The sequence below is a fragment of the Indicator indicator genome, chromosome 32, assembly GCF_027791375.1.
Source record: "Indicator indicator isolate 239-I01 chromosome 32, UM_Iind_1.1, whole genome shotgun sequence".
Lineage (NCBI taxonomy): Eukaryota > Metazoa > Chordata > Aves > Piciformes > Indicatoridae > Indicator > Indicator indicator.
The window spans coordinates 3127849-3147571 of record NC_072041.1 but is presented as its reverse complement, the minus strand read 5'-3'; the positions used below and the strand labels follow the sequence as shown (position 1 = coordinate 3147571).

The 19723-nt window shown below is 46.4% G+C and overlaps 1 protein-coding gene across 1 annotated transcript; it reads left to right on the top strand.

The window, feature by feature from the left end:
- Positions 1–734: 734 nt before the first annotated feature.
- On the top strand, positions 735–13883 carry C32H1orf159 (chromosome 32 C1orf159 homolog). The gene is made up of 7 exons (XM_054394833.1): positions 735–806; positions 2997–3072; positions 5679–5783; positions 6680–6745; positions 8523–8657; positions 12746–12826; positions 13756–13883. The coding sequence occupies exons 1-7, from the start codon at positions 735–737 to the stop codon at positions 13851–13853; spliced, it is 633 nt and encodes a 210-aa protein (XP_054250808.1). The 3' UTR covers positions 13854–13883.
- The last annotated feature ends 5840 nt before the right edge of the window (positions 13884–19723 follow it).

Below are 19723 nucleotides of genomic sequence, written 5' to 3'. Positions count from 1 at the left end.
CTGCAGCCAGAGGAGCCTGGAGCTGTGGAGAAGGCTTATCAGTGGTGGTGCCAGGCAGTAACCCTTCTATTGCAGTCACATTGATTTTTAGATCCTGGGTGTGGAATAGTCTCTGCATGGCCCAGTTTGGAGCAGGCTGATAAGGTTCCTTGTTTCTTAGCAACCACAGTCAGCCCTAGGCAGAAACCTGCCCCTCTGCAGCTGGAGGGAAAACTCCTGAGTGTCTCAAATTTGTCTTGAACCAAGGTAAGTCATTCCCCACCCCCAGCATATTTAATTTAGAGGGCTTTGTATTCAAATAAAAGCAATGTGTTGTCAAAAGTTCCTTAACAAAAGGCAATGATGAACTTCTCTGGCATGAAGGGGGGCTGCGAGAAAGCTGGGGGGAGGACTTTTGACAAGGGGTTGTAAGTGATGGGATGAGAAGGAATGGATTGAAGCCAGAGGAAGGCAGATTTAGACTGGAGATTAGCAAGAAATTCTTTCCAGTGAGGGCAGTGAACACTGGAACAGGTTGCCCAGGGAGGCTGTGGATGTCCCTTCCCTGGAGGTGTTCAGGGCCAGGCTGGATGAAGCCTTGAGCACCCTGGGCTGGTGGGAGGTGTCTCTGTCTATGGCAGGGGGGTTGGAACTGGATGATCTTCACAGTGCCTTCCAAGTGAAGCCATTCTTTCCTGAATAAGACTTTGTAACTTCTTTCCCTGTTGTTACTCAGGCCTGTGACTCTCCTGGGCATGGAGGTGCCATACATCCTTCTCTTAACTCAACTGGTAGCAGAAGTTGCCAGCAAATCTCCTGAAAGCTCGGTGGGTACTCCATGTCTTTTGGCTGGGTTGGCTTTTTTTGTCATGCTAGGTGCTATCAAAGCAGAGCAGATGATTTCCTCTCCCATTGAGCACAAATGACCTAAGGCTGCCAGCAGTCCTTAACTGGAACTCGTACAGAGGGTCAGTTTGTTGTGATGGCTGATTGCCTGTTAAAGCATTGAGTTCTTCCTTACTCATGTGCTTGTAGGAGAGCAGGGATGTACCTGATAGCACCACTCACTTGAAAAAGCCCTCCCCTTGATGATCAAACCCCCCACTTTTCAAGCTGCTTGGCACTTGAACTGCAAACAATCCAAACTGTGGATACAGTTAACTTTTCAGATGACTGAGAAGCTCTAAAGCAAAACACTGCTTCAAAAATGAGCGTGAAACTCAGCTTGCAGGAGAGTTTGCCCAACAGCAGTGGTCCCAAGCAGGTTATCCATCTATCTTCTGGTTCTTTACTGCATTTACCTCCCCATCATGCACTAATTTCAGCTGTGACAGCCCTGACCGTTTCTCCTGATAGCTTTGATTTTTGTCTCCCCTGGATGTGAGGGGTTTTGTGGATCAGCAGAGCAATACTGGCTGTTAGGTGTATTGAAGTTACTTCTGTGGCTGAAATACAGATCAGATCTTGGTACTTGTGAACAAGAATGCTTCATTCCTTTTTAAGACTGATTTGACTTGCTGAGGGAAATGATTCTGTTGGACCTACTCTAGGTGATCCTGCTCTGGAAGGGGGGCTGGACTGGATGATCTCTGGAGGTCCCTTCCAACCCCTAACTGTGATTCTGTGATTCTCTGATTCTCTTCCTGTAAAATTCTAAAAGATGTGGGATTTTTATGGCTTTTCTTGTACAGCTTCAGAGAGTAGCTATGCTCAGGTCTATATGAGATGGTGCTGCTCTCTGTCAAAGGAAGAGTTTCTAACAACCATTTATCTCTAAACTCAGTTACAGCTTGTTGTAATTTACAAATAATTTTCAAACTGTCTTTTGTCCCCTCCTTGGAGGTCTTCAAGCCCAGGCTGGATGAGGCCTTGAGCAACCTGGGCTAGTGGAAGGTGTCCCTGTCCATGGCAAGGGGGTTGGAACTAGATGACCTTTAAGGTCCTTTCCAACCCAAACAGAAAATAAACTGTGTGCCTTCAGGATATATATAACAGAAAATAAACTGTGTGCCTTTCCTATTAAATAGTGAAGGAAGAAGCTCTTCTAGTCCTGCTGGATTGCTCTGCTGAATGTAGATGTCCTCTCTTGCCATATGAGCAAAAAGGAGAGAAGTAGTTTTTACCACTCATTTTTACCTCTAGTTTTTCCTCAGCCAATCTGTTAGAGCAGTTCTGTGCAGAACTCTCTCTCTGACCTGTGCTGCACTGAAGAATTTGAGCAAGTATATTTCTGAAGCAGGTTTCTTTTTTTGGAGGCTTTGTCCAATGTCAACAGCAAAGTGTGCATTTGTTCTCAAAGTGTTGAGTGTGGGGAGCAGCTGGCAGGTCAAAATCAGCTTGGTGGTGCATCAAGCTGCTTCTGTCCTTGTGAGATTGCTTAATGCAAAAAAAAAAAAAAAACAGGAAAAGAAAAAGCTACAGCAAATTTAAACTGCAGCTGCTGCTTAGTCTTGTGTGTTCTCTGTGGAGTTTCTTTTTCCTGGTTGTTGTTGAAGCATTTAATGAGCTTACAAAGGCCTGAAGGGTGTGGAGGTGATGGAGTGGGTCCAGAGAAGGGCCACAAAAATGCTCAGGGGGTTGGAGCACCTCTGCTGTGAAGACAGGCTGAGGGAGCTGGGGTTGTTCAGCCTGAAGAAGAGAAGGCTCTGGGGAGACCTAAGAGCAGCCTTCCAAGGGGGCTACAAGAAGGCTGCAGAGGGACTGTTTGCAAAGGCCTGCAGTGATAGGAGAGGGGCAATGGTTTGGAATGATAGCAGAGCAGATTTAGATTGGTTGTGAGGAACAAGGTCTGCACCATGAGGGTGCTGGAACACTGCAACAGGTTGCCCAGGAAGGTAGCTGAGGCTCCATCCCTGGAGATATTCAAGGTGAGGCTGGTCAAGGCTTTGAGTAACCTGCTCTACCTGGAAGATGTCCCTGCTGACTGCAGGAGGGTTGCACTTAGATGACTTTGGGGGGGGGTTCCCTTTCAAGCCAAACCATTCCATGGTTCTCTGAAATGTCTGTTCTTTGTTTAGGTGTCAGAAACAGAATGCTGTGTGGATATGTTGGATTCAAACACTTCCTGTCCAGTAACCAACCAGTGCAGTCCAGGTAAAGTGTGTCATGGTTCCATAACATTCCAGATGGGTTTGGGCAGTTAACAAGGAAATAAAGCTCCAGATTTAATTGGGGAGTGAAACCAATCAGCAGCACAGCTATAGAGTGAAGTCTGTCTTCCTCTCTATACCCAAGGTTATGCTTCTTGTGACTCAGAAATGTTGCTCCTGCATGGGGAAGGAGAGCAGACAACTATTAATCAGGTTATTCTTTTTTTATGTAGCATGCAGTTGGGTTGTGTAAGAGCTGCTGCAAATGCTTAAGAGCCCTGAAAAGCTCAAATAATGAACATGAAAAGCAGAGCTGCTGCAATGTGTATTGAAAGGGGAGCATTAAGGATCATTTCAGTGTTTTCTTGTTAGGACAGAATGCCTCCTTCTGCCTGGTGCCACACATGCAGACTTGTTTGCTTTTAAATGGACTTCAAAACTTCTATTGTTGTTTTCCAATAATAGCAAAAAAAAAAAAATTGGGCTTTTTTTTTAATGCCATTCTGTGTAAAATCAGAGAAGTGGAAGCAGGAAAATTGCTTCAGAGCCCACAGTAACAAGAGAATTAGGGACTTCAAAACTGGGGTCCACTTCTGGGTTCAGTCATTTCCTTATGGTGGTTGGTAAAGCATTTTGAGGCTATTTTCACTGCTTTGGTAGCTTCTCTGACTGTTGCTTCAGTCAATACTGCAGCCAGTTCTGGTGTCCCCATCATCAGGAGGGCAAAGAGCTGTTGGAGTGAGTGCAGAGGAAGCCACAAAGATGACCTAAGGGCTGGAGCACCTCTGCTATGAGGACAGGCTGAGGGAGCTGGGGGTGTTCAGCATGGAGAAGAGAAGACTCCAGGGGAACCTTAGAGCTGCCTTCCAATACCTGAAGGGGGCTACATGAGAGCTGGGGAGGGACTTTTTACAAGGGCTTGGAGTGAGAGGATGAGAAGGAATGGACTGAAGCTTGAGGAGGAGAGATTTAGACTAGAGATGAGGAAGAAATTGTTTCCAGTGAGGGTGAGGAGACACTGGAACAGGTTGCCCAAGGGGACTGTGGATGCTCCTTCCCTGGAGGTGTTCAAGGCCAGGTGGGATGAGGCTTTGAGCAGCCAAAGTCTAGTTGAGTGGTGTCCCTGCCCATGGCAGGGGGGGTTGGAGTTAGGTGATGTCTGAGGCCCCTCCCAACCTAAGCTGTTCTATGGATAGATTAATTTCTGCTTCTGAGTGATTTTTAGCTGTGGTACCAACAGCTGTCTGCAAGCCATGGGATTGTGTTCGCTTCAATCTTCTCCTGAGCTGCTAATCTCCCAATATCTTCGGTGTCAGATAAGTGCTTTGATGCTTCCTTCCTCTTCCTGTAGCAAGCCTTTGCCCTTACATAGGATCTGTTTGTGTTTTAGATTAAATGTCAGATGGAATTTATTACTGTGGACATCAAAAAGTGCTGCTTGTCTCTAAGGAAAACCTCGCAGCAGAGCTGTTTTCAAATCAGCACCTTGCTAATAGTTTACTTTATGGGATAATTGATACCAGTTTGGCTCAGGGCTCTACAAAACTGGATTTTAGCCAGCACAGTGAGGGTTTGGGTTTTTTTTTTTTCCCTCCTTCCCTTTAAATGTAGGCTGTAATATGATCTAGTAAGAATATCCTTCTAATCTTCATCTCTCAAGTCTAAGCCTCAAGTGAAACCGCTGCAGCTTTATTGTATTAAATGAAGTTGTTCTTGAAGATGTGCCCTAAATGTGGTGGGTTTCTTCTTTTTTTCCCTAACAAAGACATCCCAGTATCTGCATTTCAACTGAAAATGGAGAGCTTTGAACAGCCAAGACATAGGCCAAGATGAAAGTTTAATCAGTTTCCAGCTTGCAAGGGAGGGTGACTTGATAGAAAACACTTCCCATCTGTCATGGAGTAGCTGAAGCAGGCTGGGTTCTTAAAGTGACACCACTCAGACAGCACTTGAGAGGGCTGAGGCATGGCAGTGCCAGCTCTGGAGCCCTTCAACACAGGTAGGATATGGACCTGATGGAGAGGGTCCAGAGGAGGCCATGAAAATGATCAAGGGGCTGCAGCACCTCTGCTACAAGGACAGGCTGAAGGAGCTGGAGGTGTTCAGCCTGGAGAAGAGAAGGCTTCAGGGAGGACTGAACAGCAGCCTGCCAGTACTTGAAGGGGCTACAAGAAGGCTGCAGAGGGACAGTTTGCAAAGGCCTGCAGGGATCAGGAGAAGGGCAATGGTTTGAAATTGAAGAGCAGATTTATATTGAACATTAGGAAGAAGTTCTTCCCTATGAGGGTGATGAAGCACTGGAACAGGTTGCCCAGGGAGGTTGTGGATGTCCCCTCTGTGGAGGTGTTCAAGGCCAGGTTGGATGAGGCCATGAGCAACCTGGGCTGGTAGGAGGTGTCCCTGCCCATGGCAGGGAGTTGGAACTCTAAGGTCCCTTCCAACTCAAACCATTCTGTGAATTTATAAAACCTCTTAACCTGTGTAATAGCAAGCAGGAGATGTTTGCAAGCAGTAGACCAAACAGAGGAAGTTGTCTTTGCCTCTTTCCAGGAAGTATTTCCAATGTTGCTTTTGTTGTTTCAAACCTTTGGACATCTTACTCCTCTGCAGGTTGTTACAGAAGGTGGAATGAGGATGGCAGTAGCAGCTGCATTAAGTGCAAAAATGAATCCCTTCCTGTCTCATCTGGTCACAATCTGACTGAATGCAGAACCTGTGAGTCATTTACCAGCCCTTTCTTTTGATGGTTGTGTTTTGGTACTGAGTTCTCCTCTTATGTGTGTAGTCCAGCAGAGACTCTTCAGGAAGGCTGTGGCCAGCAGCCTAAGAAAGGGGATTCTGTCCCTTGACTCTGCTCTGCTGAGACCTCACCTCCAATCTTGCAGCCAGTTCTGGTGTCCCCAGCATCAGAAGGACACAGAGCTGCTGGAGTGAGGCCAGAGGAGGTCTCAAAGATGATCCAAGGGCTGGAGCAGCTCTGCTGTGAGGACAGGCTGAGGGAGCTGAGGGTGTTCAGTCTGGAGAAGAGAAGATTCCAGGGGGACCTTAGAGCTGCCTCCAATAACTGAAGGGGATCCTGCAGGAAGGCTGCAGAGGGACTTTTCCTAAGAGTGTCTAGAGCCAGGCCAAGGGGGAATGGTTTGAAGCTGAGGCAGAGTAGGGTTAGACTGGAACTTAGGAAGAAGTTCTTCAATACACCTCTCAACTAGAGTTGGTTGCACAAGGCCTCATCCAACCTGGCCTTGAACACCCCCAAAATGGAGGCTTCCACAACCTCCCTGGGCAGCCTGTTCCAGAGTCTCACCACCCTTGTCCTGAAGAACTTCTCCCTTAGATCCAGGTTGAATTTACTGAGAAATGCACTGGAGAATTCTTGTCTCCTTTTGGGGGGCAAATTCTGATCATGCTAGGTTTGTTCTTTCTCTTCTTTTAATTCTCCACAGAAGTGAGTTTTTCATGGCAGAAATCAAAATTTTTCCCCAACTTCAAATCATTTCTGAGCAGTAAAATAGCATTTTCCTGAGGGGTTTTTTTTTCAAGAAATCTGGAATTTTGGTCAGATTTGACTTAAAGAAGTCTTGTTTTTATTGTTGTTGTTGCTTGACTTACAGCTGGTAGCAGAGGAATGAATTTCCACATGAATATAAGCACTGTAACTCCTTTCCTCCAGAACATAGGTGAGTAGATGGCAATAGCTGTGTGATGATTCACTGCCTGCCAGGCCCTTCAGGATGTGGCCATTTCAAGCAAGTTGTGGGATCTGGAGTTCTCTAGCAGAGATTTTATTCCACATCAAGGAGCCACTTCTGTTTGTTCTCTCTTGTTCTCACCAAGAAGCCTCTTATAAGGCTTACAGTTGCATTTTCAGGTACTTGGGTTCCACTGAGTGGAGTTGTCATCTTGTCCTAATGATTTGGAGACCCCCATCTGGAGCACTGCATCCAGTTCTGGGCTTCCAGCACAAGAAGGACCCGGGGCTGCTGGAGCAGGTCCAGATGGGGCCACAAAGATGATCAGAGGGATGGAGAACCTCCCCTATGGGGACAGGTTGAGAGAGTTGGGGCTATTCAGCTTGGAGAAGAGAAAGGCTCTGAGCAGAGCTTAGAGCATCCTTCCAGTACCTGAAGGGGGCTACAAGAAAGGTGGGAAGGGACTTTTGACAAGGGCTTGGAGTGAGAGGATGAGGAGCAACAAAGCTTGGCCAGGGAAGATTGAGGCTGGAGATTAGAAAGAAATTCTTTATATGAGGGTGGGGAGACTCTGGAACAGGTTGTCCAGGGACATTGTGGCTGGCCCCTCCCTGGAGGTGTTCAAGGCCAGGCTGGATGAGGCCCTGAGCAATCTGGGCTGGTGGGAGGTGTCCCTGCCCATGGCAGGGGGTTGGAATTGGATGATCTTTAAGGTCCCTTCCAACCCAACCTGTTCTATGAATCTCTGACTGAGGCTTGCAGTTGAGTTTGGAGGTAGCTCTTTTACTGGGTGGATCTTTCTTTGGGCTTTAGGGTTGAGGTTATGCCCTGTCTGTAGATTTGATCACTGCAAACCAGTCATTTCTCTTTCATCTCCTAAAAAGGCTTGCCACTGGTGAGAAGAATGAAAGTTGAGGATGTTTAGACAGCAGCACTGCACACTTCAGCAGGAGATGGGATGCCAGACTGAAGTGATTTAGTGTTCCAAGGGCAGTGCTTATCATCAGTGCTCTTAAAAAGCAAAGCTGAACAACCACATCAAACCTGGGTGCTGCTGATCCTTTCTTATCACTTATCTTGTCATGTGTGGACTTGAAAACATCTCAGTGCTCTTCAGAATGTAGACTTCTCCAAGCAGTGCTTGGCTGGCAGATAGATTTGGTGTCTTAAGTTTGCCTGCCACAAGCTCACAACCAGCTTTTATTTCTTGCTGGTTGGGATCATAACCTTCAATAAAGCAGCAGAGTCAATATGCAGGGTGTGGGGAAAGTGGAACAGAGGTGAGGGGAAGGCATCTTTTGGTGATGTCTGCCTCAGTGGGATGGTTTCTTGTGGCCAGCACAATGCTGGGTGTGCTGCAGCAGTGGTTTGTTGGCTGTTGACAAGTTGTGGCCTTGGGAGGCTTCATTTAAGGCATGAAAGAACAATATTGATGTCGAGTGCCTCCCAGCACTGGGTTGGAAAGTTATATAAAATAAACAATAATAGATGAAAAAGCTGTGGGTGTCTTCAGAGAAAGCAGAGGCTGAGGCTTTGCTGACACCTGGGCAGGTGGGGTTGGGGAAGTTGTTGAGGTAACAAAATTGCACATTGAAAGGCATTTGCCAGTGTTGCAGGGAGGTCTCTCTTTGTATTTAAAAAGGAAAGAGGAAACAGCACTGAATTATTGTTTTTCTCCTATGAATATCCAGAAGCTGGTCCTATTCCAAGAGATTTCTAGTGAACAAAAGTCTTTTCTCTCTCTTTTTTTTTTTTGTTTGTACAGGGAGCCCAGAAGTAGCAGCTTCCCTCATCTTAGGCACATTTTTCATCAGTTTATTCCTGATTCTCTCTGTTGCTTCTTTCTTCTACCTCAAACGTGCCAATAAACTTCCTAACATCTTCTACAGGAGAAACAAAGGTAAAATGCCTCTCACTCTCTTATTTCAATCTCTCCCATTTTTGGCTTTTGCTCACTTTCTTCATGTAAAAACTTTTAAATGCAATGTCACTGCTGTGAACTCTTTGGATCCTTCAAAGCAAGGCAGGCTAAGGAAGAATTTTCTCCTGCTGTGTGTTTTTAGGGTTGTGTGTTCAGGGCCAGTGCAGAGGGTGTCTGGTCTCACTCTGAGTCTGCTGAGGTGCATGTCAAAGTGTCTCTCCCTAACCCAGCTATTGGCTTTTGTAGGGAATCATAGAATGGTTTGGGGTGGAAGGGACCTCCAAAGGTCATCAAGTCCAACCCCCCTCTGCAGTCAGCAGGGACATCCTCCACTAGAGCAGGTTGCTCAGAGCCTTTGTCCAGCCTCACCTTGAATATCTCCAGGGATGGGGTCTCAACTGGGCAACCTGTTGCAGTGTTCCAGCACCCTCCTGCTGCAGAATTTGTTCCTCACATCCAATCTAAATCTTCTCTTCTCTTAATTCCAAACCATTGCCCTTTGTCCTATCCCTGCAGGCCTTTGCAAACAGTCCCTCTGCAGCCTTCTTGTAGCCTCTTCAAGTACTGGAAGGCTGCTGTTAGATCTCCCTGGAGCCTTCTCTTCTCCAGGCTGCACACCCCCAGCTCCCTCAGCCTGTCCTCATAGCAGAGGTGCTCTACCCCTCTGATGATCTTCATGGCCCTCCTCTGGACCCACTCCATTAGGTCCATGTCCTTCCTGTGCTGAGGGCTCCAGAGCTGGATGCAGTACTCCAGGTGAGGTCTCACCAGAGTAGAGTGGTAGAATCTCTCCCAAGGTTTACCAGAAGACTTGGTGGTGCTTCTCACTGAATATTAGCTACCTGATCTCAACAAGGGGAAGAAAAAGAGGGCCTTTAAATACAAATTAATAACCCTGCTTTATTTCTGTACCCATTTGTAAAGCCTTGCCAGAAGGAGTTGTTTTTTGGAGGGGAGGGAGCTGTAGCAATGAAGAGCAGTGTGCTCACCATGGATGTGTCAGCAGCAGGAGAAAGGGAATGGAGTTTGAGGTTCCTCATTCTTCCACCACTCCTTCAACTCTAAATGCAGGAGGGCTTGGAAGAGGTAACTGCCAGATTAGCTTTTTAAGCAGCTACAAAATAAGAAAAGCAGCTAAAAAGAGCAGCTCTTAGCTTTCCTTTGTCATGGAATTTATTCCTGCCATTCCTGTCCCTGAGAAGTGAAGCCATGGCACTAAAATGCAGTGACCTGACTTCATGCCAAAGTGATTCCAGAAAGACCAGGGAAAGAGCACCTGGGCTGTGCCTAGGACTAAGGCACCAGGACTTTATCTGGACTTCTGGTTCTGGCAGGTGCTGCAGTTTGAAGTTGTTCTCTTTGTCCACACTTTACTGGCCCTCAATTTCTGGGAGGTGCTGAGCACAATAAGTTGGGAGGTGATGTCTCCATTCTTGCCCAGCTTGGCAGGAAGCAGAGACTCATCTTTAACTCTGTCTTGTCCCTTTTCTGCAGCCTCTTTGAGTGATTCCCATGCCAAGCCCTAGCACAGCATTTGCTGTGTTAGAGCTCCTTCTGTTGAAAGCAAGCTGCTTCCTGGGTCTGCTAAACAGATAGACCTCCTCTTATTTTCTTAGATTCACAGAATGGTTTAGGTTGAAAGGGACCTTAAAGATCATCCAGTTCTACCCCCCCTACAGGGACACCTCCCCCCAGCCCAGGTTGCTCAAGGCCTCATCCAGCCTGGCGTTGAACACCTCCAGGGAGGGAACATCCACAGCCTCCCTGGGCAACCTGTTGTAGTGTTTCCCCACCCTCACTGTAAGGAATTTCTTCCTCATCTCCAGTCTAAATCATGTCTTAAAAGGACCAAGCTCCAGCTAGGCTGTCACAATAGAAATAAGTGCAAAAAGAGGGGAAAAAAGGGAGTAGGTGCAGCAATCCAGTTGCATTATGTGGCTAAGGCTGTTGTGTCTAGCCACAGTAACCTCTTCCCCAGGAGAGTGCTGAGGCACTGGAACAGATTGCCCAGAGAAGTTGTGGAGGCTCCAAGCCTGGCAGTGTTCCAGGGCAGGTTGGATGAGGCCTTGAGCAACCTGGGCTAGTAGGAGATATCCCTGCCCATGGCAAGAGGGTTGGAACTGGCTGATCTTGAAGGTCCCTCCAACCCAACCCATTCCATGGTTTACAGTCTCTCTGGTCTCCTCATTGCATGTCAAAGTGCACAGCAGTAGCTGGCCAAGGTCTGAACTGGTCAGTGGCACAGGAACTGCCAGTGTCCCAATGACAGCTGCCTGTTGAAGCCTCTGGGTTCCTTTTGCATTGTGTCTTTAAGTAAATGGAGTCAGTCCAAGATCCTCCTTCAGTTTTCAAATGGGTCAAGAGCTGTTGTGCTTTGACACTTTGAAGCTGGTAGGACAGAAGACCTCTGAGGCTCGAGTGGTACTGGTCTGACTTCCACATGTCCTGGTAGTTGACTCTGGTCCAGCAGGTGAAAGCATTGATCTCCACCTTTGAAGGAGAAGCATTAGAAGCATTTCTCTGGCTCATTGTCCTGTCTGGATGATGATTATCCTGTGGTCAACAAAGGCAGGAACCTGCTGTGTGAAAGGGTTGCACCTTCACTGCTCACTTCTTTCCTTTCTGCACTGCCTTTCACTGGCAGTTGCCTCAAAGTGCCCTTTTCTTCTTGTGGAAACTTCTTCATATTAAAGAGCTGCTGCTGTGGCTCCTTTCTTTGAACACCAAATAAGACATTCTTGGAGAGGGAGAGACCTTTGCAACCCTTTATCTCTTCTCTTGAAGAGAGTCCTGCAGACTAATGGGATCTCAGAGGCTTCTGATCTGTTGTTGTAAGTTTGGTGACAAAATTGGGTTTTTTTTCCCTTGATTTATTGTAATCTTTGTGCCAAAACTCATTTAACTTTTTTTTTTTTTTTTTTTACCAAGAGAACTCCTCTGTTGCATTCAGAGGGCTGGAGCACCTCTCCTATGAGGACAGACTGAAAGAGGCTGGAGCTGGAGAAGAGAAGGCTCCCAGGAGACCTTCTTGTGGCCTTGCAGGATCTGAAGGGGGCTACAAGAAAGCTGGGGAGGGACTTTTTAGGGTGTCAGGGAGGGATAGGACTGGAGGGGAATGGAGCAAAACTAGAAGTGGGGAGATTCAGATTGGATGTGAGGAAGAAGTTCTTCCCCATGAGGGTGATGAGACACTGGCACAGGTTGCCCAGGGAGGTGGTGGAAGCCTCATCCCTGGAGGTTTTTGCAGCCAGGCTGGATGTGGCTGTGAGCAACCTGCTGCAGTGTGAGGTGTCCCTCCCCATGGCAGGGGGGTTGGAACTGGCTGAGCCTTGAGGTCTCTTCCAACCCTAACAATTCTCTGATTCTATGCTTGTGTTTGTCTAAAGGGTTAGAACTGCTGGGGGTTTTAAGTTAATGATGGTTGGTGTCTCTCTTTCTTTCCTCTCTCTTTTTAGCATCTGTTCTCCAGCCCAGTGAAACAGTTAAGTGAACTCTGTCCTTCTGATAGGAACAGCCTGGTGTGAACAACGACTTGGAGGCTTGAACAGTTCATTAGGGAGCTGCTTTGATGAAATAGAATGAAAAAGATGTTGGGGGGGGGGGCGGTTCTTTGTCCAGAGAAAGAAAAAAAACAAATGAAAAATGGGGATGCGAAATGGAGGGGGGAGGAAAGGGTGGAAGGAATGGGGGGGAGGAAAGGGTGGAAGGAAATGGGGGGGGGAGGAAAGGGTGGAAGGAAATGGGGGGGGAGGAAAGGGTGGAAGGAAATGGGGGGGGAGGAAAGGGTGGAAGGAAATGGGGGGGGAGGAAAGGGTGGAAGGAAGGAAATGGGGGGAGGGAAGGGTGGAAGGAAATGGGGGGAGGGAAGGGTGGAAGGAAATGGGGGGAGGGAAGGGTGGAAGGAAATGGGGGGAGGGAAGGGGGGAAGGAAATGGGGGGAGGGAAGGGGGGAAGGAAATGGGGGGGGAAAGGTGAATACAGACCCTATGGATTCTATTGAGTTCCCTTCTCCAAGGCAGCCTCAGGGAATTTTCCCTGAACTGTTGCTGCATTTCCTGCTGCCAGAGCGAGGACAAAAGGTGCTTTGTCTGACCCAATCAATTCTTCTCTTATGCAGGCATCCATGATACCTCCCCCAGCTTCTTCAGGTGAGGAACTCTTCTCTGGGACATGCTGCTGCAAATATTTTAGCTGCTGGCTGCCCTTTTGTGCCTCTTGTTATTGAGAAGCAGGCAAACATCTCAGAGCAGATCTGCTACCAGCACACAGCAAGTCAAAGCAATCACCTGTAAAGCCTGGTGTAGAGCTGTGGCATCTGAGGGGACAGAAATCCAATGAATTCTGGCTAGTAGGCCTTTCTGGATAGGATTTATTGCTTTAATTAATGTAGGCATACAGTGTTGATGGAGTACTTGCTGTTAAAATAGATCTTTGACAGTTCCTAAAATAGATCTTCGACTTCTCTGTCTTAATAGACAAGTCTGGTGGTGGGGGGGGAAATATAGTAATAATAATCTTGCATCTCCTTAGAAGTGCTCAAAAAGAAATGATTCAGTCTGGGATCTATTTTCAGGATTGGCATCTCTTTGCCAGTGCCAGATTGGCTCATTTTCAGGCTTGCTGATTTGAAGTTTTATCAGCTGCTTGAAAAAGGAGAGAGCCTGTTTGGAATACAGCAGTCGGGGTGTGTGTGGTGGGGGATGGCTGGGAGTTGGCTTCCTGAGGCCAGGTGGAGTTTTCATACATGTGAAGCTTTACAAGGCTTGTGGTGGCTTCAGACTCATAGGATCATAGAATGGGCTGGGCTGCAAGGGAACTTAAAGGTCATCCAGATCCAACCTCTTCTCCCTCTTGAGGTTCTTCAAGGCCTCATCCACTTCCAGCTTGGAGCCTCCAGGGGTGCGGTTTGAGGCCCCATCCCTGCAGACATTCAAGAGTGGACTTGCTGTGGCCTTGGGCAGCCTGCTGTAGTTGGAGGCATCCCTGCTGGCTGCAGGGAGGGTTGGGCAAGGTGACTTTTGAGTGTCCCTTCCACCCTGGGGGGCTGTGTGCTGATGTCTGTGTCTCACCGTCGCAGTTCGGAAGCCGCGGTACGTCAGGCGCGAGCGCTCGCTGGTGACATCCACCTCTGCTGCTATCATCTCCTCTGCTGAAACCAGGGTCAGCAATGTCTGACCTTCCTTCTTGACTGAGGACTTCACAAGTCTGCACAGTGTCCAAGAAACCTTTTGGGTTTGGTGGTTTTATTTTTTCTGAATCCACTGAAGTGCCAGGAAGAATCCCTCCGAGGAGCTGACCCTGCGTGGGAAGCCCAATTGCTGTGTCCGAGTGGTTGTGCCAAACCTTCCCAGGGACCCTGAAGCAGTGCAGGGACCCTGAAGTCAGATCACACCTGGTGATCTTTGCAATGCACTATCCCAGCTCTGTGCTCCTGTTGTCTCCTCCAGTTACAAACCCAAACCTTGAAGGAGCCCTGCCTTTCTTTGGTGCACTTCTGGAGTTTTGGCAAGTTTCTCCTTCCTGTCTTGTGCTGTCTCCTCTGTCCCCAGAGCTGAAGGTCTCAGTGCTGCAGGCCAGAACTCCAGACTGGAATTCCTCAAGGATGTGGACTTGCTGAAGGACCCCCTTGGCAATGCTAACACTAAGTGCCACTGCTCGAACCTCCTAGGACAATACAACAAAACTTCCCATGCAGTATCCTTCTGAAGCAAAAAAAAATGATGCCTCCTGGAGCATCCTCTTCAGCCTCTGACAGAGCTGTCCCTGGATTTTAACTGTGACTAGAGTTCTACTATCCAGACACTGTTGTTCTTGGTGCTTTTGAAGGCTGTGGTCAGTATGGGTCCAATCCCAAGCATGGGAAGCTTTTTTTTCCAGTTGGCTTTAGCTGAGTCCTTGGATAAAGAGCCATTTGCTGTGGCTTTGTCACTGACAGTCTGCACTGTATGTCCTGCAAAGATCATCTCTGTAGCTTCCTGCCCTGGAAGGGAAACCAGAATTCCTCCAGGGTAGCTGTGTGTACACATCACTGAGTGCTGGGGGGAGCTGGAGAGGTCAGTGAGTTCCTGCCAATGCAATAAAGGGTTTGCTTTGCTCAAGCCCTCTGTTAACATGCCTGACACCTGCAGGCCAGCACCTTATGGCAGAGCTCACCAAATATGTCCTTGTTGAAGGTGCCCCCATGCTCAGGTGCTGGTTCTTGCCCATCCTAATACCAGCTGTGTGGCCCAGTAGTCACTTATTCAGGAAATTAACTCTCCTGCCCATCCCTGTGTGCCCATCGTGCTGGTGGGGATGTGTTCACATGGCAACAGTCAACTCATGCCAGGACAAGCAGTGGATGGAAATCCAGGTGGTGGTAACCTAGCCAAAAAATATTGACTTTCCAGCTGGTTTCATAGAATCATAGATAGATTCTATGATACCAGCTGGAAAGTCAATCCATGATTCTATGAAACCAGATGGAAACTCAATCTATGGTTCTATGAAACCAGCTGGAAAGTCAATCTATGACTCCATGATTCTCTTAAACCAGCTGGAAAGTCAATCTATGACTCTGATTCTATGATACCAGCTGGAAAGTCAATCTATGGCTCTATGATTCTATGAAACCAGCTGGAAAGTCAATCTATGACTCTATGATTCTCTTAAACCAGCTGGAAAGTCAATTTATGTCTCTATGATTCTCTTAAACCAGCTGGAAAGTCAATCTATGGCTCTATGATTCTATGAAACCAGCTGGAAAGTCAATCTATGACTCTATGATTCTCTTAAACCAGCTGGAAAGTCAATCTATGGCTCTATGATTCTCTTAAACCAGCTGGAAAGTCAATCTATGGCTCTATGATTCTATGAAACCAGCTGGAAAGTCAATCTATGACTCTATGATTCTCTTAAACTAGCTGGAAAGTCAATTTATGGCTCTATGATTCTCTTAAACCAGCTGGAATGTCAATCTATGGCTCTATGATTCTATGAAACCAGCTGGAAAGTCAATCTATGACTCTATGATTCTCTTAAACCAGCTGGAAAGTCAATCTATGGCTCTATGATTCTCTTAAACCAGCTGGAAAGTCAATCTATGGCTCTATGATTCTATGAAACCAGCTGGAAAGTCAATCTATGGCTCTATGATTCTCTTAAACCAGCTGGAAAGTCAATTTATGGCTCTATGATTCTCTTAAACCAGCTGGAAAGTCAATCTATGGCTCTATGATTCTCTTAAACCAGCTGGAAAGTCAATCTATGGCTCTATGATTCTATGAAACCAGCTGGAAAGTCAATTTATGACTCTATGATTCTCTTAAACCAGCTGGAAAGTCAATTTATGACTCTATGATTCTATGAAACCAGCTGGAAAGTCAATCTATGGCTCTATGATTCTATGAAACCAGCTGGAAAGTCAATCTATGACTCTATGATTCTCTTAAACCAGCTGGAAAGTCAATTTATGGCTCTATGATTCTCTTAAACCAGCTGGAAAGTCAATCTATGGCTCTATGATTCTCTTAAACCAGCTGGAAAGTCAATCTATGGCTCTATGATTCTCTTAAACCAGCTGGAAAGTCAATCTATGGCTCTATGATTCTATGAAACCAGCTGGAAAGTCAATCTATGACTCTATGATTCTATGAAACCAGCTGGAAAGTCAATCTATGACTCTATGATTCTCTTAAACCAGCTGGAAAGTCAATCTATGGCTCTATGATTCTCTTAAACCAGCTGGAAAGTCAATCTATGGCTCTATGATTCTATGAAACCAGCTGGAAAGTCAGTCTATGACTCTATGATTCTCTTAAACCAGCTGGAAAGTCAATCTATGACTCTATGATTCTCTTAAACCAGCTGGAAAGTCAATCTATGACTCTATGATTCTATGAAACCAGCTGGAAAGTCAACCTATGACTCTATGATTCTCTTAAACCAGCTGGAAAGTCAATCTATGACTCTATGATTCTCTTAAACCAGCTGGAAAGTCAATCTATGACTCTATGATTCTCTTAAACCAGCTGGAAAGTCAATCTATGGCTCTATGATTCTATGAAACCAGCTGGAAAGTCAATCTATGACTCTATGATTCTCTTAAACCAGCTGGAAAGTCAATCTATGACTCTATGATTCTATGAAACCAGCTGGAAAGTCAATCTATGATTCTATGATTCTCTTAAACCAGCTGGAAAGTCAATCTATGGCTCTACGATTCTCTTAAACCAGCTGGAAAGTCAATCTATGACTCTATGATTCTATGAAACCAGCTGGAAAGTCAATCTATGGCTCTATGATTCTATGAAACCAGCTGGAAAGTCAATCTATGACTCTATGATTCTCTTAAACCAGCTGGAAAGTCAATTTATGTCTCTATGATTCTCTTAAACCAGCTGGAAAGTCAATCTATGGCTCTATGATTCTATGAAACCAGCTGGAAAGTCAGTCTATGACTCTATGATTCTCTTAAACCAGCTGGAAAGTCAATCTATGACTCTATGATTCTCTTAAACCAGCTGGAAAGTCAATTTATGACTCTATGATTCTCTTAAACCAGCTGGAAAGTCAATCTATGATTCTATGATTCTCTTAAACCAGCTGGAAAGTCAATTTATGACTCTATGATTCTCTTAAACCAGCTGGAAAGTCAATCTATGACTCTATGATTCTCTTAAACCAGCTGGAAAGTCAATCTATGACTCTATGATTCTATGAAACCAGCTGGAAAGTCAACCTATGACTCTATGATTCTATGAAACCAGCTGGAAAGTCAACCTATGACTCTATGATTCTATGAAACCAGCTGGAAAGTCAATCTATGACTCTATGATTCTCTTAAACCAGCTGGAAAGTCAATCTATGGCTCTATGATTCTATGAAACCAGCTGGAAAGTCAATCTATGACTATGATTCTATGAAACCAGCTGGAAAGTCAGTCTATGACTCTATGATTCTCTTAAACCAGCTGGAAAGTCAATCTATGACTCTATGATTCTCTTAAACCAGCTGGAAAGTCAATTTATGACTCTATGATTCTCTTAAACCAGCTGGAAAGTCAATCTATGATTCTATGATTCTCTTAAACCAGCTGGAAAGTCAATTTATGACTCTATGATTCTCTTAAACCAGCTGGAAAGTCAATCTATGACTCTATGATTCTCTTAAACCAGCTGGAAAGTCAATCTATGACTCTATGATTCTATGAAACCAGCTGGAAAGTCAACCTATGGTCTCTATGATTCTATGAAACCAGCTGGAAAGTCAATTTATGACTCTATGATTCTATGAAACCAGCTGGAAAGTCAATCTATGACTCTATGATTCTCTTAAACCAGCTGGAAAGTCAACCTATGACTCTATGATTCTATGAAACCAGCTGGAAAGTCAATCTATGACTCTATGATTCTATGAAACCAGCTAGAAACTCAATCTATGATTCTATGATTCTCTTAAACCAGCTGAAAAGTCAATCATCTATGATTCTATGAAGTCAGCTGGAAACTCAATCTATGATTCTATGAAACCAGCTGGAAAGTCAATATTTTTTGGCTAGGTTACCACCACCTGGGTTTCCATCCTCTGCTTGCCCTGGCCTGAGTTGACTGTTGCCATGTGAACACATCCCCACCAGCACGATGGGCACACAGGGATGGGCAGGAGAGTGGGGAAAGAAAAAAAACCTGAGCTTGCTAAATTGGTTGAGAAGTGTCACTGTCACCATATGTGGAATGCTAACTCTGCAGCTTGTCTGTTCCCACCTACCTGTGTTGCTGTTGCCTCTTTTGGTGTAGCTGGCACTCCAGGATGGGTTTCTGCTCCTAAAATAAATCCCTTGGAAGCTCTTCCATCAGTCTCCGCTGGCATGAACAGAACCTGGGAACAGCCGGCTCTCTTTTTCAGGAACATGTGAACAGAGCTGTCTTGAGCTGACATGACACCCAGATGGAGAGTCTTAAACCTTCTGAGGAGTCCAAACCTCCTCAGCAAGATTCCCTTTTCTTCCTGGTTCAAAGCTAAAAGAGGACAACTGAGGTGGGAGGAGAGAAATATAGCTGAGTGAGGAGACCTGGCTTTAGGGAAGTATCCTTCCCCTCTGCTCTGCCCTGGGAAGGCCACATGTGGAATATTGTGTCCAGTTCTGGGCCTCTCAGTTCAAGAAGGACCTCAGGGAGCTTCTTGGAAGTGTCCAGTGCAGAGCCACAAAGATGCTGTGGGCAGTGGAACATGTGCCTGTGAGGCCAGGCTGAGGGAGCTGGGGCTTGGAGCAGAGGAGCCTGAGGGCTGCCCTCATTGCTGGGGATAAAGATGTGCAGGGCTGGAGCCAGGCTCTGCTCAGGGATGGCCCAGATTAGGACAAGGGGCACTGGGGGCAAGCTGGGGCAAAGGAGGTGCCACAGGAAGAGAAGGGAAAACTTTGTCCCTGTGAGGGTTGCAGAGCCTGGAGCAGGCTGCCCAGAGAGGTTGTGGAATCTCCTTCTCTAGAGACATTCCAAACCCACCTGGATGTGTTCCTGGGTGACCCTGCTCTGGCAGGGGGAGGTTGGACTGGAGGCACTTTCCAGGTCCCTTCCAACCTCTAACATTTCTGGGATTCTGTGCATTTCCTTTTATCTCTCTGCTTACAAGGCAATGAGGTTGCTTGGAGCACCCAAACCAGCTGGGGCAAAGAGTGGAGATAAAGAACAAGCCACAAAGAGGTCCCCTCTGCCCTCCCCCCAAAAAAAACCACCCAAAAGAGCCTGAATTGCTGTATGATGGAATTCAGTTGGCTTTCTGTCCCAACAAGGGATAAAACCTGTCCTGCTGCACAAACTGAAGGCAGCAGACAGTGCCATTGGGAGAGCCTTCAGCTTTCTGCACGAAATGGGCTTTAGAGTTCTTCTCTTCCCAGCTCAGGAGGTGGCAGGTTTGTTTTCTGTCATTTTGATGTCTTTTTGTTTTTGTGCTGCTTCCATTTTCCACAGCTAGAAGCTATGGCTGGGGGGGAGGGGAGTCAGAGGGTGTTAAGAGTTTTGTTGTTTGGTTATTGTTGTTTGTTTGGATTTTTTTTTCGCCTGAAC

Coding starts and splice junctions, on each gene's coding strand:
- C32H1orf159 (XM_054394833.1), top strand. CDS start 735: ATGGAGGTGCCATACATCCTTCTCTTAACTCAACTGGTAGCAGAAGTT. Junction 8,658..12,745: donor CTTCTACAGGAGAAACAAAG/GTAAAATGCCTC, acceptor CTGCTGCCAGAG/CGAGGACAAAAGGTGCTTTG. Junction 12,827..13,755: donor ACCTCCCCCAGCTTCTTCAG/GTGAGGAACTCT, acceptor TCACCGTCGCAG/TTCGGAAGCCGCGGTACGTC.